Here is a 22,864-nt window from a genome sequence, read left to right as displayed (position 1 = left end):
GCACTCAAACTGTTAGAGGCCAATCTGCTCCGGCCAGTCCTGCACCGGTTGGCATGGGGGCAGGATAAATGAGGATGGGACGGGTAAGGTCTGTCTGTCATTTATTTTTAAATTTGAGTAGTGTTTCACCATAAAATGTGGCCGTTGCGAGTTGGCACATGGTACTGTGCAATCTCGCATCTACAAACGAGGCTGTGCACTGGTGCATGTGGGTAGTAACATCCAGAGTACATAAACAAGGGTGTGCAACTCCTATCTTCAGCTGAGATGTAAGTAATCTCTTGTTGCGCTTCGCAAGCAAGATGCGATGTCAGTAAATCAGGCTTCATGACTACTGTAGCTGTAATGCAGAATAATTTCTTTGCACTTTTGATGGTATGAGTCCAGAATTGAACTACCCTACTTTCTGAAATTGGAGCCGGTACTTTATTACCGCCTATCTGAAATAGGTGCCACCTCATTTCAGGGATTTTAGTGTGTGTGTGCTTTTTTTATCAAATTCGGTGAATTATTTGGGCTTGGCCAGTATTGCCGAAAATACGGAATATGAGCTCTTGACGATGGTATTATAATAATACCGTATATCAGTGAGCTAAATTAATGGCTGTGAAAGACTTAGAATGTGACACGAAATCTGCTGTGGGCGAGGAAACACCAAGTTGCACTCTTGGTTATATAACTTAAACTTACACAAGGGAATGGTCTCAAACTGCGGAGAGTGCTCAATGCAAGCGAGGCAGAGCTTTATCACACACAAGCGGAAAAACCGTCAGAGATCAAATTCCATTACACAGTGTTTCACCGTTCAAGCAACGGATCATCAACTTCAACTTATATTATTATACTTGTGCAAGTATTCATGCGCCTGGATTTCAATAGGGCTTGAAAGTGATGACGTCAAAACGGCCAGGGAGTAGTAAGTTGACATCGGATTTCTATTTTTGGGTCCACTAAGGTGTGACTTGCTATTGCCTAAGTATGTGGGTGCATAGCAACCCACTCACGTCGCATGCAGGTGTGACTTTTATTTCGCCACCGGTTGTAACCCCGCCCCCAGTAGCCAAATCAGTCAGTTTCACTGGCTACATCACCATGCTGTGGGTAAGACCGCTTGAAATGTGCTTGGATCCATACAAAAACTGGATCCAAGTGGATCCAGTTTTTGAATTTTTGAAATTGTTGCTATGCTGTGACGTAGCACTTTCAAGCCCTATTGAGTACCGCTGTGCACATGATAACGTTACTACGCTCGTACATGCGTACAGCCAAGAGTACATCACACAGGGGAAGGGAGGGTGTGTGCTCTTGGCTGCACACATACCACAGCTGTTGGGACTGTTCAGCAAGAATCGAGTAAACACAAACAAATGAAGACAGGCAAAATGGACTGCCTGCTGATCTTCTTTATATTATCTCTCAAACATTGCATTCTTGTGTCCGAGGAAATTATTCTCTCAAACAATGAATCCTTATATTAGAGGCTGTAAATAACAGGGTGGAGGTTCTTGGTGGAATCTGTGTGGAGATAGGAAAGAAATGGTTCTATAGAAATCTGGAAGCTGGCAGGAAATAGCTGCTACAGTACTGCTTGATGAAAACAAAAGCTTTGTGAGTCAGCCAGCCCTTGAACGTACACGGACACTGGGCCTCGCATGGGTGGTGTGCAGGGGCTAGCTAGTTCATCAGCCTGGGTTTCATTCAACAGCAGCAGCAGCAGCAGTGCAGTTTTGGTGATTACTGTTTTTGTGTGAAGAGATCCGGAAACAGGGTTAGATAGAAATCTGGAAGCCAGCAGGAAAGATAGACACGCTGAATATGAAAAAATATATAAACTTTGCGTTAGCTGCAGTATAGTTGGTATATAACGGAAAAGGAAGATGGGTCTTGCAACCCGCTCGGGACCATTACTCCAGTTTCAGACAGCGGTGCCATATAACGTTACCAATGGCACGTGCTGCTTTCTCTTGCGACGCCATCTTAATTTGGAGATAGTTCGAAGGGCGTGTAGTTTCATGTTAGACACATACAGTGCCTCCACACTGCACAGAGAGAGAGAGAGAGAGAGAGAGAGAGAGAGAGAGAGAGAGAGAGAGAGAGAGAGAGAGAGAGAGAGAGAGTGAGTGAGTAAGAGAGAGAGAGAGAGAGAGAGAGAGAGAGAGAGAGAGAGAGAGAGAGAGAGAGAGAGAGAGATAGAGAGAGAGAGAGATAGAGAACACTCTGTGCACAGATACACCCTGGCCATGGGTCTCGGAACAGAGCGGTGGCAACAAACCACCACTCAGACTCCTGCGGGCGTTGTACTCGTCTCGTATAGGCCCAGAAGCAAATATTTACGGCTTGCCCGGCGGCGCTAGCTTAGTTTCTAACAGCTGGCCGCAGCATCTTGCCTGTGTCTACTGCAGTGGGCATGCAGTCTAGACGCATACTCTGATCAACAGTTATGCTGTCTGATCGAGTCCTGCTCGGGATCACATCTCAAGAGATGATCAAACGCAGAATGACATGCTCCACCAAACAGGAAGCATGCACGCTGACTTGAGGACGGACAGTGCTTGCTATTCGGAGGACTGATGCTGAACAAGAAATGCACAACGGTGTGGCAATGGCTCCATTGCCACACCGTCCCTTGTGTACACCGAGCATCTAGCTCCCATTCCGCACATGACCAGGATTCAGATTCCTCTTCTGTGATCCAGCTCTGAGTCTAGAATTTGAAGCAACTCTGCGCCGGGGTTGCACTAGCGCATCCCTGGCTCTACGTTCATTGTCTTCTCTGAGGTTCCTTCGCAGTGGTTGCTGAGGTAGATCATTGCCCTTCACGAAACGTCGCCGTGCCTCGGGCTGGCCTGCAAACTGCTGCCCGGTGGGGTTGTTTCGGATCACCGCATCACCGAGATCTTGCTGCTGCTGCTGCTGTTGCTGCTGCTGCTTCATGTATCTGACAGGTTCTCTCTGACCTGCATTGTGATGCATCGTGTCCATCCTTCCTGGCATATCACGCCGGTCAACATTGCCTTGGACCTCCTCGTCCACACCACCTTGAATGGGCCGCCGCTGGACTTGGCTGCCCCCAGCACTGTTCAAGGCGGGCCGTGCAATTCGCTGTCTGCTATCACGGGCATACGCCAGGTCGCCTTGGCCCTGCATCTGCTTCACCATCTGGTGTACTGGCTGGTTGACCTGCTGTTCTACAGGCTCTAGCCTGCGCACTGCTTTGTTCTCAATATAGCGCGAGTCTTCCCTGACAGGTGCCATTCGAGGCTGGCCCCGACTTGAATCTCGCTCCACGTCATACCGGCTGTACCCAGCATTCGGTTGTCGACCCCGCGCAGCACCATCTAGCACTGGACGGTTTCGTTGTCGCACCACCCTGGCAGGGTAGTATTGTTGCGGATCATCCACACCCCTACCCTGCTGTTGTGGCCCGGCTACATTTTGTTCCATATTTGACCTACCGTCGTCAACAGGCATCGAGTCTCTGGGTGGTAGTTGGCCCTGCTGCTTGGCGGGTATGACTTGTTGTCTGGCGTAGACATTGGGTCTCTCCTGTCGGCGACCACCCTGCCGACGGTTGACGGCATTATATTCTGCAACTTCACTGTGCCGGAGTCTGTTCTGACCTGCTTGTGGTTCCCGTCCATAGGATTCATCAGGATTTTGCTTCATCTGAAACTGGCCAATATCTTGAGGTCGACGTGGCCTGCCCAGTCTTCGGCTGTTAAGCGGTTTTCGGCCAACGCCGTCATCATCAACACTATGCCCAAGACTCTTTGATCTACCAACAGCCTGAGCTCTCACAGCTCCACCATTGCTGTTGATCCTCGGCCTTGCACCTTGATTCAGTGAGGGCTGCTTTCTGAATGTTCTTCTGCTGTTTGCTGCCAGGGATGGCAGGGCTGCTCTTGGCAGTGCGTGGCCGGCTGAACTGAAGACCCACTTCTTCAGTGACATCACCGAGTCCTCAGTAAACGTCAAGTAGAGGAACTTGAGGGTGGCACCTAGAAGATGTGATGGCTGATTGCCTTTGTTTGGCAAGTCGCTGCTCTTGCTACCCGTGCGCACGGTGAATCCGCCATCTAGGCGGCAGCATTCGTCTATTGCCTGTTACATAAAGATAGCACAAACAAACAAACATGAGCCGGCAGAGAAAGTCAGCATGTGGCTGCTCTAGGCCGTATTTGTAATGGGTGCACTGTGGCTACACTATGCACGGTTTGCAGTAGGCACACACCACTATGCAGTGACACACTTGGAATCCTGGACAGGCATGCAATGGCTGCAGGGAGGGAGATGAGACACATGCAGACTGCTATGCACATTTCAGCATGCACGCCCCCAATGTCCGAATTCACAGCAAATTGACAAAAACGTCCTACGCACATTGCAGCCCGCCACACACTGTAGGTAATCCTAGATCTACAATAGAGCTTGATTAGAGCATGGCGCATCAATCAAGTGCAGCAAGTGCACACAGGATACAGAGAGTCAGTCTGAGATGCATAAAGTTACACAACTGTGTCTTGGACACTGTTCACATTCATACGATGCCGCACAACTGACCTGGGCCATTTCGATTGCCCACGTCTTGTACTGCTTCTTGCCAGTGATACGGCTGAGAACAAAGTACAGCTCGGCCACCTCGGAGCGGAGGCTGAGTTGCGAGTTCAGTTCAGCAAACAGCTTGCCACTGGGCTTGGCATCCTGAGAAAACGCTACACTTTCCACGCCCAGGTTGAAGTCTACCGACAAGAAGGAGAGCAATTGCACAAAACCATTCTAAGCTGACACCTAACTTGTCCATTTTTCTTTAGTGGACTCAATCTCAAAGTACATTGTAAAGCTAATACGGTGAACAGTTCTATAGAGATACAAACTTAGAAGCAGTGACTTTGGCGAGCCGGTTAGTGGATTCCTTGAGACGGGATCATAATTTCCCGGCACAATAAAGTTCCTTTACTACAGCCAGACCTCTCTTATCCGGTTCTCTTTTATCCGGATCCCTCGCCATCCGGAAGAAAATCGTTTGTTACCGATTTACAGCATACGTCGTGCATACATACAGTATGTGTGTTAGATTATCCGGTTCCCTCACTCATCCGGATACTGTAAATATACAAAATTTCGGCGCTGCAAAATTTCAGCACTTCACGATTTTTGACATTTCGGCGGCGATTTATTTTCGGCGTGGGGTAGAGGGCATGGTATAGTGCGACAGATGCTGTGAAAAATTTCATCGGCGTTTTAATTTAGGCGTTTTGGGTCGGTGCCGAATATAGCCGAAATTAAATAGCTGCCGAAAATTTATATATATTTACAGTATTTTGGTGGAAAACGGATGTGTGCGGTTAAACGAGGTTTGACTGTTTCCGACCAGATCATCAAATGCGATACATCTGTCTGAATGCAGGATATCATGCCTTCATGCATGGTGTTAAACTAACCTGATTTCACCTGAAGCATGCGGCAGGTGTTCGCAATGTCCTCGGCGAGTTTCAGATACTCGCCTGCGCTCCGCGTATTGGCGATTGAAGCCAGAGCAAACACAGTTCCAACGTAGCAAGTCTGCAAAGCACACGGTACACAGCGGCCAAACATCGACCCACCAGTTCACACTACAGCATCGGTTGGCGCACTGTGTATTCCGTGCGCACCAGCATCATCAGCCCCATCAAGCTAGTGCTTGGTATTCTCCTGTGAGTACAAGGAGATCAGCCGTGCAGATGCAGCCATGCACAACACCTGTGGATCACACTGTGCCTAGCATGCTTTGAATTACAAACAAATATTATCTATGATCTTTGAGGCTACATGATTGTGTAGGCTATAGCCCAAATGAGTCAGGGGCGTCACACACGATATGACCAGTACGACCCTGGTCGTGCCACTTTTCGTCCAGGCTGCATCGACGGCCCGCACAATTCATCCAAAAGAGCAATACAAGAACGCTAAAATGTGCCCTATTGGCCGGAAAACTGACTCCCTCGCTCATACCACTCGGCACTCTGACGCCCCTTTGATTGATGGAAGAGCAGAGCGCTATCCGTGGGGCTTTGTACTCAATGGAGCAGTCATCGGAATGTTGTTCCAGCCGAAGATACTCAGGGATACAACAGCATACCCCCGCGGCAGATCATCGATAGCTCTGACTTACGCTTTGGTTGAAGTCGCCACTGTGCTCTGGTGTTGTCACGTACGTATAGGAGGTGTTTCCAAACGATAGCTTCCTCAGGAACAACTTCCTAATGGTCTGCAACCGTACAAAACGCATATAGCACCAAGATTGCATGTGACTGTGCTGTGAGTTAGACTTAGTGGCAAATCACCAGAGACTTTCCCTAGCCCACTGCTGCAGTTCTCCTCAGTGTGACAGGTACAGGCTGCTACCAAGCTGCCACTCAGCCTTACTCTATGTGAGTGGTAATGATTCATAAATACAGATTGCAGTCAGTGTACAAGCACCTCGGCATAACAGTACCAGTGCCCAAATGACAGGTACTGGTGATCTACACACAGGAAAGAATATTATCCTGAACTTGCTGCCAATGGGATGGTCTAAGACCTTGATAGAGAAACAGGGGGTACCAGGTTCAAGTCCTGCTGGAAGCGGAATTGAGACCTCATGGCCCGGCACGAGGGAAGCATGGATACAGCGAATGGGATTTTCGGTTTTTGATCACTTTGGTGGATCAGATCTACCAACCTCCCACCGCTTTAGGGGCTGCATTTGCGTCTTGATCCTTGAGGGTGGTGGCGTTCCTACGGATGCGGAAAACTCTGCCTGCAGCCGAGTCTCATGCGAACCTTGAATTATTTCGCTGCCAACAGGCTAAATCTGTCATGGCCACCTTCTAGACTGACATCAGCACTAAACCAAGGCTTTATTCTCTCCTAACATCATCATTCACCATTCTTACATCCAGTGCTTTGACAAGTGTCCCGGCGTCGGCTGGTTCCGGCGGCGACAGAAGTGTTGACTTTGCCAAGTGGTTGAAGTACTCATCTCCATCGCCAGCCACAGTGGCACTACCTGTAGTGACCAGCCACGAGCACAGTGCCAATCATAGCGTACAGCAAGCATAAATGAACAGAAATTATATCTTATCTTCATTCTATAGTGCTGCTCAATGTCCATTTCACAGTGCTACTACGTGTACTACGAGCGAGGCATCTCCACACAAACACATGCACATCCAACTGGCGATGGCGCCTACTGTTGTCAAGCTATGATTGAATTAAATACTGTAAACCGCCCAATATTCGTGTCACTAAATCGTCGCGATTTCTTTTAAAACCATCGAGATTGCGATGGAAAAAGTTCGCTAAGCAAAGGGGCCACCTGCATACACCCACTGTTGAAGCTTGATTTCACGCTGGTTAATATTCGCGTTACGCTCTTCTCGCGAACAAAGCGAACATTAATCCGTCGCGAATATTAGGCAGTTTACAGTAACCTGTCGTTGGGCATACACGAGGAAGACAATGAATGGAACACTCGTCCATACGTACCATTACATAGCTTCGGCAGTGGTGTGTCAGTGAGTTTGCCAGCGGTCGGCTGTTCTCTCTTTAAGTGAAACCTTGAATACGGTATGCCGGGCAACGCTTCTTGGAATTTGCTGGACAGGTAGTGCCGAATGTGGCTGACCTAATGCAGTGATAACAGAGTTCAGGGATGCAGTCATTACAATTAAAGGAATCTGGTGCAGAATGCCGAACGCTTTCCACCAAACAGTTCCATACGCTCGTATATTATGTGGTGTGCACGTTGATGCAATTTGCAAACCACATTGTAAAAGGGATGAGAAGAAAAATTGGTGACAAAGCCGCTCATTTCAGAAATATTGGTTCTTCCACCACTCCACAATGTGCTCTCGGCCAAGCTACTCCATTTGCACATCACCACCATAGTGTCTCTTTATTAGCGAGGATAATTCCATTGAGGTTTTGATATTGACAGGCCCTGGCCAGACCGGTGTTTCGCTTCAACAGAGCTTACCAGTGGCAATTGTTTGAGGAGGGAGAAAGGTACTGCACAGACGGTATGATGTGTGCGTGTTCGGAGACGACATGACACCATTGTAATATACATGTACCCCAAGCTGTGCTGTCTAGCCAGTGTGCATACCGTTTGCTGGTATCTAGGATTGCCGGACGCTTGAGAGAGATAGGTCAACTCCAGATGTAGACCACCGACTTCCGCCAGGACTAGACACTCAGATGGGCTGGGTGGTGCTGGCGTGTTTGGCTTCACTCTGCACAACCACACACAAATCATACCGGAAATATGATGTTAATACCAGGTGTGACGGAGGTCACCTGATGTGTTCTGATCTCTAAAACCACATGCGGATGGGGAATTTGCGTGCATACACATCCCTGGATAGCTTAGACCAGTCAAACCCAAATCCAATGACAGTGACGATAATGAAGCGTGCCATGACCGAAAGGTCAGCGGTGATCACTGTCCCTGCTTAAATTACCACCCCCGTCCCTACATACTCGATTCCCATGAGTACATAATAATCCGACAAAGAGTATGGAATGATTTCCAAGTACAGTCAACTTCGCTTATAACGACACTCGGCGGGGCATCTAAAAAGTGTCGTTATTCGCGAAGTGTCGTTATACCCGAAGTCTCATTATATGTATTACAGTTGGAAGGGACTTTGCTCTGGGCATGGAAATGCTGTCGTTATTCGCGAATTGTCGTTATATCCGCAGTCGTTATTAGCGAAGTTGACTGTACATCGATTCTACAGCTCACACAGCTAGCCTCCCTATGGGCAGAGGAATCTGGTCAAGCAAAGACAAATCTGGTTGGCTGGCTGTTCCCGTCATGACAAGTTCCGTAGCAGTAGTACATTCGCACGCTAGGTAAGAGATGGAACATGGGCCATACCTGGATAAAATGACCTCCCGTCGCGCAAGACCTGACGAAGGGTCAACAGCTTGCAGCAAGATGTTGCCGAGTTGCACAGCCTTGGATAGGAACACCTGAAAAATACATGCATCACACAGCTTTGCTTCGTGCCATGATTCTGGTAAGAATAGTAACTTTCGAAAAGCAGGCCAGGCTAACGACCAGACCTTGTAAGATAAGAGGAATACAGTACAACCATATTGAGGTCTACAGGTACACTGACAGTTGGACATGTGTCCTTGCTGTTCCTGCTCAAATTACCCCCCCCCCCCCCACACACATACCCAATTCTGGTTGTGACGGGATTTCGAAAGACTCGTGATGACCTCTAAACGAGAGAGCTTGGAAGCTCCAAGCTCATCATGCATGTTATTAGAACTGATGGAAATGTTTTTTTCCCCATTCAGTGATTGGCTACATCAAACTTTCTCTTTGCATTCAAGGGTAATACGACACCGTCTACCACCCTGATGACCTAGGCAAAAAAAAAGCATAGGGAAGTTACAATTTTTTCATTTCTCCTATTTTTTTTTCAAGACATCACCTGGAATTTGTGGAATTTATGTCTTGGAATTTCCAACATAGAAGTTCAAGTACAACAAGACTACCTACCTTGTCACCAGTCAATGCGTACACACTCAGCAGGGAGCCAAGAAAGCGCTTTGACAGCTGTGAGACGACAGGTTTACCCTCCTGGATGATGAAAATCAAGAAGAACGTTTGACAACCATGAACATAATACCCGTTGCAATACGTATGTCCTTGGACTACTGTCTGTAGCATTAGGAATGATGTTTGAAATCCCTCTAGCGATTTCTGGTACTGTATTGGTTCAAGTGTGCAAAAAGCATGGCCAAAACAGGAGGAAGGTGTCTATAGGTTGGGATATCAAGATAAAGTCACACAAGTTTGAAGGTGAATTCGGCCTACTTTCTCTATTTGATTTGTTCTCTTTATTAATTGTACCTACCATGATCACAAGTTCAGGGTTCTAGCCAGGAAAAAGTAAAAGGGAGAGCGGAGGGGCAGGGAAACAAACAATTAACCCATTCAAGTTTTCCATTTTCAACATTGCCTTGTCGTGGCATGCACCCGGAATGGTCGGTTTGTGGCTGCATTTTCATTGTGTGAACTGAATACCACAAAATCGAAAAGGTAGGGGCGGCATTTTTCACAGAGATGCGCCATCAGAGGAGGGGACATCATCTTCGTCCCAGCAGATATACAATATGAGCCTCTAGATCCGAAAAGGGGGCTTATGTCGATTGGCGCAGTATTGAGAAAAATGCACTTGAAACGCGCGGTTGAGTTTTCCGCATAAAGCCGATGTATAATTCACTTATTGGAACACCCATAGCTCTGTGAAAGATGAAGATTTTGGACCTACACCGGCGTAGGTTTTACAGAGTGATCTGCTGGGATATGCCATGGTAAAGATAACTCAAAATGCTCAAAAGTGATATAAGCCCCCTTTCTGGATCTAGAGGCTCATATACAAGTGTTGTACGATTTCTCTCCATGTACTTACAGCGTTGGCGAATGACAAGTTGTTCGCAACCCAGGCACGTCCCTTGCGGAATTCCTCCGTCATGTTGGCGATGTACAGTGTGTCTAGTGCCTCAACCAGTGACAAGCCTACTGGAATGTTGGCCAAGCTGGTGTCTTCATTGTCACCGCGGCCTTGCACAGAGTCTAGATGGTTCATACCCCATGCAGACTTCACATAGCTCTGCCAGGCCGTTCGGATCATCTAAAGTGACACACGCGTTACACAACAAACATAAAGTCCGGATCAATTCCGGCAGGCAAAACCGTCCATCTGAATCCCACTGAGGAGTCTGCATTTGCTGCCTGTTCCCCGCTCCCTTCCATCGTGGTAACTCAGTGTTACATGCACCACCCAGCATCATGTGTATAAAACTGGCATATGAAAATGGTTCATTTACCTGTTTGACAAACGGCAGTCGACCGGCTGGCGGTGGTATGGTCGGCAACGGCTTTTTGTCGTCGCTGTTCTCCGTTTCACTGCCAACATAGTGCCATTTGTGCGTGTCTTCTTTATCTTCGTCGGCAAGGTGGTCGTGTTTCTCCGTGGGCTGCTGTAGGTTCTTGGCCGCGTCTTCCCTGTGCTCATCGTCCTGTGAACGTCCATTGCCGGCAACACCAGCGGCTGCAGCATTGTGCATGAACACTGGCCGTGTTCTTTCCTGGCCGGGCAGCGGGTCCTTGCTGTCACCACGCGGATCGCCGGGCAGCTTGTCGTCCGCCTCGACGTGCACTCTCTTCGTACTGGTACCGTCCTGCACCTGTTTGACGAGGTGGATGTCGACCTCCTCCGCTTTATCGTTGTGACGATCCCCGCCAGCTTGGGCCGGTGCTGCGGTTGCCGTGCTAGGCGGTGCCGTCATGCTCTCTGGCTCCGGCGGCTGTTCATGTGCCTGCTGTGGCTCCTGATGTTTGGTGTCCGCTTCAGGCGTGGACGCCGCTAAAGTCACCGCTGCCGGTAATGGTGGCGGCGCCGATGTGAGTTCTCTCGTTACTTCTGGCTCAAGCTGATGCAGTGGCACTACCTTGCGATCCTCCATGCTGGCCAAGTCCGGCTCTGCTCTTGCTGTCTTCACGTTGGCTGCGGCAACAGCCGCGCCGATTGCCAGGTGGTGACTCGGCTGCCTTTCCTGGGTCACCACTGCTACTGTTGCAGGATCTTTAGTCTTCAGAAGCTCTGGTGGTACAGTTTTCACCGCTGCACGGAGCTGATCTATTTTGTTTGCGGCCATCTCCACAGAAGTCTCATCCTTGGCAGCCCCAGGGGCAGCAGCAGCAGCAGCATCAGGACTGTGTTCTTTCTCCGCCGCACCGGCCTGTGCAGTTCGCTCTGGCGAGCCACCCAAGAACATCGGCACCGCGCATTTACCCCTGTTCCGACCCAGGCAATGCGTGAAAACATAACCGCTCAGCACCAGGGCGAGGACGAAGATTATCGTCCGCGGTGATGGGCAGAAACCAGACTCGACGCGTCTCCGCGGCATACCGGTACCTCGAAGTCGCATGGCGTCCTTTCCCATGCAATAGCTTCTTAGTCGTCTCGCACAGCTTCTCAAATCACTCACCCTCCAGTTCTGCGTCCACAACGATCATACTCTTCCACCCAAATGTATGAACGCCAGTGGCAATGCAGCCGCTAGTGGCTTTTCTCCGATCTTCTGCAAGCTGTTGCAAAACGCAGTTGGTTGTACTCGCAGTGCGTGTGTGGAAAGACCCACGGCTACAAAGGGATCTCGTCCGAAAGTAACTGCTAGTAATTATCTCAAAGTAAATGATAGTAAGTACGAGGTCACGGGTAGTTTTGCCTCGTTCGGATACTGGCACAACATGGCAAAAAACGTCGGGAGCATGAACATTTTTATTGTTTACAAAAAAGTACAGGACAGCCTAGTATAGAAGAGAAAAGGACATATGGATACGAGTTAAGAGTAACTCTCCATCACTGTAACATGATACTTTATACAGTCAGAAAGTGCAATAACTAGGCACAAAACTGACAGAGTACTGAAACATTCGACGTCCTGACACCTAGCTTCAACACATCTCCGTAGCGCTAACCGACAGCCTTCCAACTTGGAAGGTTCAAGGTTATGGAAAGACCAAAGAGGGGAAGGCACTCGTATCCATATGTCCTTTTCTCTTCTACATTTATTTATGGCTCAACATCCGAGTTTCATACAGCCTAGTATCCAAAGATTTGTTGCTACGCAAACTGGTTCGGCGGTACGCGGTACCTAACTACGGAAGAGCGACTACGCCACTGCATCGATCGCGCTGTACAGGGGAGTTGTAACATTACGACTTCCTTGGAGATCTGACTCCCTGCTTCATCGAATCATAATAATGAGTGTGTGTACAAACCAGGGAGTAGTACAATACCATTATTTACTACTCCCTGGACTGGTACAAACCTGATGACGCGGAGTTTTCTCAGTGTTCAATTCATTTCATCAAGAGTCATAACCTTTATGTACTCTTGATTTTATCATTCATGGCTGACTTGTTCGAGTCAGACCTCTGCTCAGAAAGCAATTATTGTTGACCGATAAACGTCCTTGAACGGGATTATACCATTGCAAAGTTCTTGCGGACATTTCGAACGGCTGTATGGAATCAGAGAAAAGGTGAATAGGAGAAGTGGTATGACGAAATGGATATATCCGTCTACAAGGTGTCTCATTTTCGTAAAGTCATTTGAATTCTGGAGAGGTGGACTTACCTCACAGGTAAGACGTAGCTTTTGTTGAGCTGGTGACCGCCCTCATAGCTCTATCATCTTGTAAAGGAGGATACGGCAATCCCGACGCGAGATGGAATCGGCGAGCGGAGTTCAGTCGTCTTCTTCGAAATCTCGCAGCTTGGGAATTGAATTGAAATTCTTTGAGAGGTCCAAGAGGAAACTAACCAAAGCTGCTGTAGGTGCTAGGTTCTATAAGATTCTGGATATCTTGATGGAGATTGTGGCGTGTGAATTAGGATTGAAGGAGAGCCAGGATTTCATGGACGTTTCAATCATGATGGGTATTTCAGTAGGTTTCCACGTGAAGATGTCTGACTTCAGTCCAGACGTTGTCAGAGGCATGCGTGACCTAGCACATCAGTTGGCCATGGCTGTATCACATTATCAGAAAATGAGCTTGATTTACGACGGCGAGCACCTTCTTGAACTGGTTAGTCAGCTATGTGCATTCGTACGCACTGAAGGTGCCGATGTTTTGGACGAGTCGACACATCAGCGCATCAACCGAGTTGTGTCGTTTTTCACCGAGCCAGTTCTAGATAAGATGTTCATGGATGATGGTATATACAAAGACAGTACGCAGCGGCTTATGGAGCTACTGGATAGCTTGATTGAGGAAGGTCGTATCTAACCCACCCTGTTGCCGAAAATACTAGTCAGGTACATGTACTAGTACCCCTTAGTACATGCTATTAAAGTTATTTGTTTATTGCTGCATAGATGTTACTTGAGATTAGGGAGGATGCAGCTGTGTTTTATTTTTAATTAATATTTTCCAATTTCCATGCTTGCAAACTGCAATAAAAAATGTGTCCGTCTTTTATCGAACAAACCTTTCCTGTCCTGACCACCCCTATACTATTATGTAGATGCCTTCCTGATGTGTACTTTGGTAACTGTACTGTTATGGGGCTTGATAGCCGTACTGTTATGGGGCTTAATAGGTTTGGATTCCATCTTCTCGCATGCTGCTCTTATCTGTTAGTATTGGGTTTTCTTTCTTCGGAATAACCAGTGTGTGTGGGCGCGGGTGTGTGGGTGTGTGTGCACCGAATGTTTTTTTTGTTTTTTTGCAACATTGAGCCCCCACGAAGCGCTCTGGGTAGGAAGTGCTGGAATCCTCATACTACTAAGCACAACATAGTGAAGAACACTATTCTGGCCGCTTGCGAATACTCGCCGTGGCCATAGACTTTTAGCTGTAGCTGCATTTTACTCGGGTATTGCCCAGGCCCTTTTAGGATTCATGTTTCTTGATGTGCAATGGCCTCCTGACTCTTTCAACATATTCTTATATAATTTTGCAATCCATTTGTCCAACTTTACTTCCTGCGTGGATATTGAATTGAAAACCCCCGTATACTTCTTGAACTGAAAATACGTTGCAGACTTCCAGTGTATCTGTGTGTATGTGCTTTGGAGTGTGTACCTGGATCACGAATCCATTTTGGGGATTGTGCAGAAATGTGGAACAACCTTCTTCTTATTCCCCCTGTCAGAGAAGATATGGCTGGGCTGTCTTCACCCGAAAGTGTGTCACTGTCAGCACTCTAGATGCAGTGCCGCATACATGTGTTTTAGTTTTACTACGACGGGACTGGATCACTCCAGAACATGCATGCATCATTTCTTCTAGACATGCTGCACATGTTAGGTGATATTACATGGCATTGTACATTATTTGCATGTGCCAGAAGACAGACAGAGCGGGCAGAGCAGGGAAAAAAAGTGGATGTGCGTATACAGTAATAATAATAATTGTACATTAGTATGCATGTATGCTCGTGCACACACACACTGATCGACTCCAAGTCTAGTCTAAGTGCTCATGGGCAGTCGTCCTGCATCTCGAGTACATGTACGTGACGATTGCTGTGCACCTGAAAGACAATTGCTGCAAGGTGACACAATCATAGAAAATGTGATCCTTCTGATACACAGATCTCAAAGTTCAAGAATAAGGATTTAAGTCCTAGGGTGTGTTTGGTTGGTACAACCTAGAACAGGATTCACCAGAACAGCGCATTTGGTTGGGACTGCACTTGTTCTGGGTCAGCCAGAACATACTCAGCCTCGAGGCCGGAGCAGACCGAGCAGTTTCACCTTTTCACTGTGGAACCTGGCGGGAACATTGGTTTCGGTCTCAAATGATTACGTGCATACGCTTTTGGGTTGGACTCGTTGTGCCGTACAAAGTGACCATGGTGACCCGTACGCGAAGTATGTACCAAGTTTGGCACACTTTTTCAGAAAAAATGTGCTCTGTTTCTGGAGTACCGTTTGGTTGGCATGAGGCTGCTCACCATGTGCACCAGCTGTTCGATCCTGTTCTAGATCGTACCAACCAAACGCACCCCTAGAGTAATGGGCTAATCTCTCAAACTAGTCAAAACAATAATTCATATTGATAGGCATGGCCATGCATTCTGATTCAAGTCAACAATACGTAACAACAGCATGGGATGGTTATGATTCTAAAGAGGAAAGATAACAGGTTGAATTACTAGTAAGTGCTGTGTGTTGATACAATGTGTTTCACAAAAAAAAGAAAAAAGATAACTGGTCGCTGGTGCTACTAAAACTAAATTAAAGTATGAATATGACGTTATTGGACTACCCTTAAAAATAACAAGATAGAATAAGATAGTGTATGCACATGAATGATCATTGGATGTTATCTAGGAGTTTGATTAGAAGTACCTTGGGGAGTCTCTGCAGAAGCCGCATACCCTATCCTGTCGTTTCTTAAGCGAGCTCTTCCTTCTCTTGTTTGCTTCAGTTCTTCTGTGGATTTTGCTGAATCATTCTTCCTGCACAGGTAGTCCTTGATAGCAGAAAACTCTTCAACATCTTCCATACGCAACTCTATACGAGTTAACGGCTTTCGAATCATCGTTCGGAATTTTCAGCTGTGCTAATTCTTCGAAGAAGGTTCTTAGATTGATTGATAAATCGTAGGTCCTCACTACCACGACTATATACGGTGACTAGAAGGAGTCACACATGTAGTGGTTTATGCCTGCAAAAGAACACATGCACACAGAATTGCGATTGTCAGCTAAGCATCGTACATGCCAACGGTCCAGGGTTTCCCGGGACAGTCATTGTCCAGGGAATAGGGTGTTTGTCCCGAGATGTCCTGCAAAAGTCCAGGGACTGAGATGGAACTTTTGAAATCCAAGTTCTCCTTTTTATGATGCTTTTTCAGCGTTTTCTCGAACTTGTAGATCCGTTGCAAGTACACACAGCGCGTAGAAGCAAGCAGACAAAAAAAAACACGTGGAACTGCAACGGATCGCCGGCACACCGGTGGCCAACAGAAAGTGTACTTGAGCAGTTACAGCTCAATGCAATGCCATCCCTTTTGCTTGAGCAGCAGTCATGAAAATACATCTGCTAATGATGGATGCGCCAAAAAAATTGTCCAGGGAAAACGGTCAAAATCAAGGGAATTCAGCCTCGTTGTCCAGGTAACTCAAGCCTCCAGGTTGGTATGTATGATTAGCATACCAGTAATCATGCTAAATTTAGAATGCAGGCATGTCATACTTCAAACTCTACTGGTGTTTTATTTAAAAAAATGTACAACCAGGAGTGTTGAACTGCGCCGACACCCACGGTCAACTGGGTGCTCACAGCTCGGAGTGAGGATAACAAGGATGCAGTTTACAGGGTTATGGGTCGTTACACACCCGATTGGTTGAGAGACTAACCTCCTCTCCCCTGACTCACTTGTGAGGTCTGGATTCGCCACTAAGGTGAACAGGCATAGTGGTGGCCTGCAGATGCGAAGGCTAGTTAGTGTGTTTCTGAACATTCAAGCGATGCCGACGCGGATCCCGCGAATATTATTATTATTCACAACCAGGAGTACATTATATGTATGATATCAAGAGCCGAGGTGAAGCGGGCACTGGCATGCGATTGTGAATAGCTGGATTACTAGTACCAAGAGTACATAACTACACAGTGTAGTTATGTACTCTTGCTAGTACTGTAAAGTAACGTTGATCCGCCCCCGGTCTAGTTACTGCTACCTGTGGAATTTTGCCTGTGAAGCGACATCGGCGTATACGACAAAATACATGTACGATGTTGAGCCGACGCATGTACTGCTGTACACTATACGTGGGAGTGCAAGATGAAAATGTGCACAGTCCAGCATGCCAGGTCTGATCTTTGGCGTCGTTGTACATCGTACTGCACTTGAACGAACGACTTGATCTAATTCCCGCCCCTGCCGAACGACCAGCTGGGAAGTGACACGGTGGGGGGGGGATCAACGGTACTTTACGGAACTGATTTTGAATCTGGAAAATTCAATGTTAAATGCTATTATTACGGTAACCAAGGTGAAGTCAGTCGTGTGAAAACACATCCACATGATTAAAATGTACTCTTTGTGCTCTGTACTGGGTCGGTGGGTTATGCATGCTCAGTAAGATACTAGTAATTCAATTAATCATGCGGTGCTTCGACACCAGGGAGTCGTACCCAAACTCTTATACGACTCCCTGTTCGACACTGAGTAGTGCCTCACCTGCAGCTTCTTTATTCTAGCGGAAATGAACCCAGCATCCGGCCATTACACTTCGGAGGATATTATTCAAGACGAACTAGAGAGCAAGACCGACTACACATGTTACAACTCTACTTCAGGAAAACCAGAAAGGAACTATGATCGTACTTGATATGAGCATCGTTTACCTTTGTTTACGATTGCATGAAAGTCAAACTCATCATGCATCATGTGCCAGTGCAGTCTGAGAATGTTGAAAAAATTCAAAACTGATGAATGACTGTAGCCAAGAGTTCATAACCCCCATTACATGTTATGAACTCTTGCTTTTGCCTGTAATTAGTGTAAAAGATGACGACGTTCTCTCCATATCCGCGGCGTCGCATTTTTTTGAAAGGGTGACTGACGTGACTGACTGTTGAAGAAGACTGTTACTGGTGTGGCATCCGTTCAGTGTTTGTGAACGTGATTTATTTCAACAAAGACAAACATCACGTTCATTATCGATTACTTCAGATGCGTAGGTAGTCGAGTAATTATTACGACCTAGTTATTTTAGTAAGAATACTGCTTATGCACTCTTGTTACCAGTATTGCTAACAATATTCGCAGCCGGAGTCTAGTCTGTATATGTACATAGTTATTTTTTGGTGAAAATGATTGTGACCGTCTACAGATTGCTTTGCCTGGCAGGCATTGTTGTGTCGGTGTATGGGAAACTCGTGGCCTTGTACAAGAAACAAGATTCGAGTTATCGGGCGGCTTGTGATTTCGGCTCAGCCTTTTCTTGCTCCACTGCTTTGACCTCAGAGTAAGACCATAACTTTAAAAAAAAGTACAACCAAGAGTACATAACCACTCTTGCTGCAACGTAGCAATGCTTATTATTAATATTACCAAGAGTACATGAAAACTTTTTTCATGTACTCTTGATATTACATGTACCATCAGATAATTCTGGTATCTGTACAGTATGTTGGCACTGAAGCGTATCAGTATGATGCTGAGTCCACAACTTTGCTTATGCTGAATGGCTTGGGTAAGACTTTCAACAAAGATGGTTGAAACTTGGACCCGCTTTTTAGGCCTGGGGTCGGCGCATGTGAACTACTGCCGAAAGCCACAGCCACGTGTTGATCATGAGTGTCCTTTTGCTACGGATTTATACGAACAGTGCGTACTATAACCGTGTCACTCAAGATGGCGACCCCTTTGTCGCTGCGCATGTGCAAAAGATCTCCGAATTCTCCGAGACCCGTTCCTACATTATTCCAGTTTCTTCGAGTTCCGACCTAGAGAAAATAGAACGCACCCTTACTGGCCTTAGTCACTATCCTTGCCCTGACATGGCCACGGTAGAATCTACACATAGCACAGCAGTAAGGAAATATAACGCCACAAAGGATCCACATTGGGTCTTCTTTGGCTGCTTCATGATTAGCTTATACTGTATTCGAGTTTCCCGAGAAGTGCCATTTGCATGGACTGTATACATGTATAATACTAAACGACTGGGGTTGTGGCTGCAATATCAATTGGGCTATCGGCTAAGTAGATTACACAGAGCAACACGGCGCAAGGCTAGGTTGTGGCAACTCTGAGTTTCATGCTGTGCAATCATCAGGCAACATAAAGATGCTGTTAGCCATGCTGTTGGCTAAGCAGACTATAAATGCAGGAATGGAAGAGCTTGAAGAAACTAAAGAAAGAAGTTCCGTCTGCAATGAGGCTGGCTTCATCTGTGGTGTGATCGGGGACACAGTTTGGGTTTTATCTGGATTGTGTGCCTTGACTTGTCTCCTGAAGGTACGCAAATGGTTTTGGAATAATTGGTCCCCTTCTCGGCCATGACCACTTCCTCAACATCTCTAACTCTGTCTATGGCATCTTCTTCTACGCAGCATTGTTCGTCATTGGTGAGTCTACCCTTCCCCTATTGTGTAACTACGTTACTGTATTGGTGGTCAGGCGCGTGCGCCGGTGCCCTTCAAGGGGGGGGGGGGGGGGTAGGGGGACCTCCCCGGGAAAATTTTCAAAAAATGAAGCGAAATCCTGCATTTTGAGCGAAAAGGGGGGGGGGGTTCCGGGCACCCAGGAACCCATACGGGGCACGCGCCTGGTGGTGGTGGCGGTGTTTCGAATCTTTAGTCTCACAATGGCCTGTAGCAAATGCAAGATACTGTTAGTTTCTATGATCCATATGAATGTGTGTCTGATACCTACATGTACTGGTGCTGGTAGTTCTTTGCTGACAGCATGGCAGGTCCGAAATGATTTCCTTGGCTTGTGCTTGAAAGTAAGATACACTGATGAAAAATAAGTGGAAGACTGATCAGTAGCAGGGAATGGTTGAGCTGATTGTATTGGAGAGTTGTGTATTGTGCTTGTGTTGGGTTACTATGCATGCAGGTGGTGCTCGCTCGCAGCTGATGAGGAAGCTGAATGTGCTTCTCGGTGCTGTATCATGTGCAATGAGCGTCTACCTCGCCTACATACTCTACGCCATTCTGCACGACTTCTGCCTGGTGTGTGTTACAATCTACGTCGTTAATATTCTCCTTTTCATCCTCGCCATTGTCCAATTGAGAAGGCTCACAGCAAAAGACCCGAGGCACACTCGCTAATCGTGTTTCCAAGAACGTGCAGTGTGCGTGTCCAACAAAGGTCCGTCCCGCGTGCTTCGTCAAGAACCACAGAGAACATCTCGGCGTTCTACATACAAGACAGAACTCCTGTTGAATTCACAAGCATCCATTACCATGGTATAGATGCACACGGGGTGCCACGTTCACCAGAAAAAAAGAACCTTAAAGAGACAGCAGCATGCTGCGAGTTGTGTGGAGTATTTTGCTGATGATAAATGCTAGCACAGAGCAAACATGCAAGCATGGTATTCAAAATTCAATATGTACAATACTCATTTTATGATTTTTCTGCATGACTATATACAGGTCAGACACAAGCACACTCATGAGACCAAAAATTCAGAAAGCAACAGAACGTGTGAAGAGTTCTCCTGTGGCTGAGCATTGTCCTTTCGCGCTATACTCGTTTCTTATTGAACTCCGCCAAGATCTTCTCCTCCTCTGCTTTCATAATTTTCTGCAAACAAAGAAAGCACAGCACCCATGCAAGGACTGAGTATATCCACATGAATATGTCAGGTGGATCACTGTATTTACAGGGGTATAACAAGTTACTAGGGAGGTTTAGTTCCCACGTAACGGAAACGCGTACCCACGTTGCAATGTTGTGTTTAGTCATACGGAACAAACAAAAGCATGAAGCGAAAGGCCCAAACCTGGTCAAAGACGAAGCTGCCCGGGCCTAAGAAGCTCATCCAATATTTTGATTTCGTGCTTCGGAAACTTCTTCAGCTGAGCACCCTCACAGCTCGCACAATGCGCTCCATTCTGATTTTCACCCACGTTCTGGCGGAACGTGGGTGAGCCTCCATACACGGTATGTCGTGAATGAGAAAACGTCAGTACGTGGGTCACTGAGTATCACGTGGTACACACACGTAAAGTACCCACGGATCACGTGGGACTAAACCTCCCTACTATTAAGGGGCCATCCATGATTTTCGCCATTCACCGCAGGTTTATGGAACGTAGTGTATTTCTGTCTGTCAGTCTCTCTCTCTCTCTCTCTCTCTCTCTCTCTCTCTCTCTCTCTCTCTCTCTCTCTCTTCGTCTCTCCCCCCCCCCTACCCCACCCGAAAGCACACACAGTAAAACCAGGGTTCTGTTCGGATGAGCAACATGTTCGGATTATCTGACTATACGATAATAGGAGTACAGTCAACTTCGCTTATAGCGACACTCGGCGGGGCATCAAAAAGGTGTCCTTATTCGCGAAGTGTCGTTATACCCGAAGTCTCATTATATGTATTCCAGTGGGATGGGACTTTGCTCTGGGCATGGACATTCTGTCGTTATTCGCGAATTGTCGTTATATCCGCAGTCGTTATTAGCGAAGACGACTGTACATAACCCCCCCAGAGTGTGCAACTCCCACATACCCTGCTGTCCCGACAGAATTTCAAGTTGACGTCATTATTTATGACACAACGCTCCTTGCACCAGTGATTTACAACATGTGTACGGGTGTCAACGCATCACACGTTTTTTCTTTGCAATAATGTGTACAGGATCGATCGGCTTCGTTCAACCACAGGTTCCGGATTCGTCTGATAATCCGTGTACAGTGTGCATTGCATCATCAAAATGACGTCAACTTGAAATTCTGTCGGGACAGCACCCATAGTGGAGTTGCACACTCTGGGGGATTATGTACTCTTGACGACAAGCAAATGACGTGTACGATCTTGTCAGTCGCACGATTTTCCCTGAGCTCAGTGGGTCATTCAATCAACGTATTCAGATACGTAAAGCTGGGAAAACTGACAGAATTACGACTCAGTGTTCTAGCCTATCGTACGCACAATGACATGCATGTGTGCTGTCACAATGAGAGACGGAGATATATTTAAATCTCCTCCCCCCCCCCCCCCCAACACATACAGAGGCTAGTCTACACTTAATGACATATGCACTTACTGCTTGTGACTCAGATACTTTCTTTAGTTCCGCTCGCATGGGTGCCTCAGCTCTAAATGCTTTCACGGCGTTGTGTAGCCCGTACAGGCCGAAAGCAGTTGATAGGAAGAAGAACGTTCTTGCCACGGTAGCAAATTTGTCGAATCTGCGAGACAAAGGGGTGTTGGCGAATACACTGCCTCTCCCCCAGACTCCTCTTCCCTCTCCTGTCATGATCGGACGTAACGTTAGCTGGTCTCAAGTCAGCTCTGCGAATTTTGTATCTCAATGTTTGATGAAATCCGTAGCAAGTAGCCTGTATGCACTAGGTACTAATAATCGGCTTATCAAGACTCCTCGTGTTTATGCTGGGTCAGGTCTACAAGACTTTTAGACTTGCTGGTAATACAATGCTAGCGGTATCGATAGAGGACAAACCTTGCAATTCTAAACCTGCAATATCTCCCAGATGCACACACGATGGCAGTACCAAAACCAAAACTTTAAAAAATAAAATTGCGTGTTGCGCAAACCATGACGTACGTCGAACATGATGTCATGTGTATCTAAGCAACGCATATCGACAGCTTATGATGATG

At 47.0% G+C, this 22,864-nt stretch overlaps 2 protein-coding genes and 1 long non-coding RNA gene across 3 annotated transcripts; 1 reads left to right on the top strand and 2 right to left on the bottom strand.

Annotated features, from left to right (window-relative positions):
* Positions 1 to 1,368: 1,368 nt before the first annotated feature.
* On the bottom strand, positions 1,369 to 12,438 carry LOC135815435 (uncharacterized). Its single transcript, XM_065328731.1, has 11 exons — positions 10,867 to 12,438; positions 10,449 to 10,670; positions 9,533 to 9,613; positions 8,900 to 8,994; positions 8,126 to 8,252; positions 7,507 to 7,645; positions 6,915 to 7,027; positions 6,152 to 6,247; positions 5,442 to 5,562; positions 4,561 to 4,739; positions 1,369 to 4,101 (listed from the first exon to the last, which is right to left on the bottom strand). The coding sequence occupies exons 1-11, from the start codon at positions 11,983 to 11,985 to the stop codon at positions 2,644 to 2,646; spliced, it is 3,750 nt and encodes a 1,249-aa protein (XP_065184803.1). The 5' UTR covers positions 11,986 to 12,438; the 3' UTR covers positions 1,369 to 2,643.
* Positions 12,439 to 18,138: 5,700 nt separating this feature from the next.
* On the top strand, positions 18,139 to 20,880 carry LOC135815433 (vitamin K epoxide reductase complex subunit 1-like). Its single transcript, XM_065328729.1, has 3 exons — positions 18,139 to 18,535; positions 19,531 to 19,640; positions 20,134 to 20,880. The coding sequence occupies exons 1-3, from the start codon at positions 18,381 to 18,383 to the stop codon at positions 20,346 to 20,348; spliced, it is 480 nt and encodes a 159-aa protein (XP_065184801.1). The 5' UTR covers positions 18,139 to 18,380; the 3' UTR covers positions 20,349 to 20,880.
* LOC135815434 (uncharacterized) lies at positions 20,460 to 22,773 on the bottom strand. Its single transcript, XR_010553291.1, has 2 exons — positions 22,287 to 22,773; positions 20,460 to 20,826 (listed from the first exon to the last, which is right to left on the bottom strand). It is a non-coding gene; the product is annotated as an uncharacterized LOC135815434 (long non-coding RNA).
* Positions 22,774 to 22,864: the final 91 nt, after the last annotated feature.

The sequence above is a fragment of the Sycon ciliatum genome, chromosome 4 (assembly GCF_964019385.1).
Source record: "Sycon ciliatum chromosome 4, ocSycCili1.1, whole genome shotgun sequence".
In the NCBI taxonomy this organism is placed as follows: Eukaryota; Metazoa; Porifera; class Calcarea; order Leucosolenida; family Sycettidae; genus Sycon; species Sycon ciliatum.
The sequence above is the reverse complement of the archived record's forward strand: the minus strand, read 5'-3'. Positions and strand labels throughout refer to the sequence as shown.

Bases quoted from the DNA above. Each gene is read 5' to 3' on its own strand.
- LOC135815433 (XM_065328729.1), top strand. From the start codon at position 18,381: ATGATTGTGACCGTCTACAGATTGCTTTGCCTGGCAGGCATTGTTGTG. The intron at 18,536-19,530 runs GTAAGACCATAA...TGTCTCCTGAAG, and splicing joins TCCACTGCTTTGACCTCAGA to GTACGCAAATGGTTTTGGAA. The intron at 19,641-20,133 runs GTGAGTCTACCC...CTATGCATGCAG, and splicing joins CGCAGCATTGTTCGTCATTG to GTGGTGCTCGCTCGCAGCTG.
- LOC135815435 (XM_065328731.1), bottom strand. From the start codon at position 11,985: ATGGGAAAGGACGCCATGCGACTTCGAGGTACCGGTATGCCGCGGAGA. The intron at 8,253-8,899 runs GTATGGCCCATG...GTGGTTGTGCAG, and splicing joins CGGGAGGTCATTTTATCCAG to AGTGAAGCCAAACACGCCAG. The intron at 4,102-4,560 runs GTCAGTTGTGCG...TTTATGTAACAG, and splicing joins GGGCAATCGAAATGGCCCAG to GCAATAGACGAATGCTGCCG.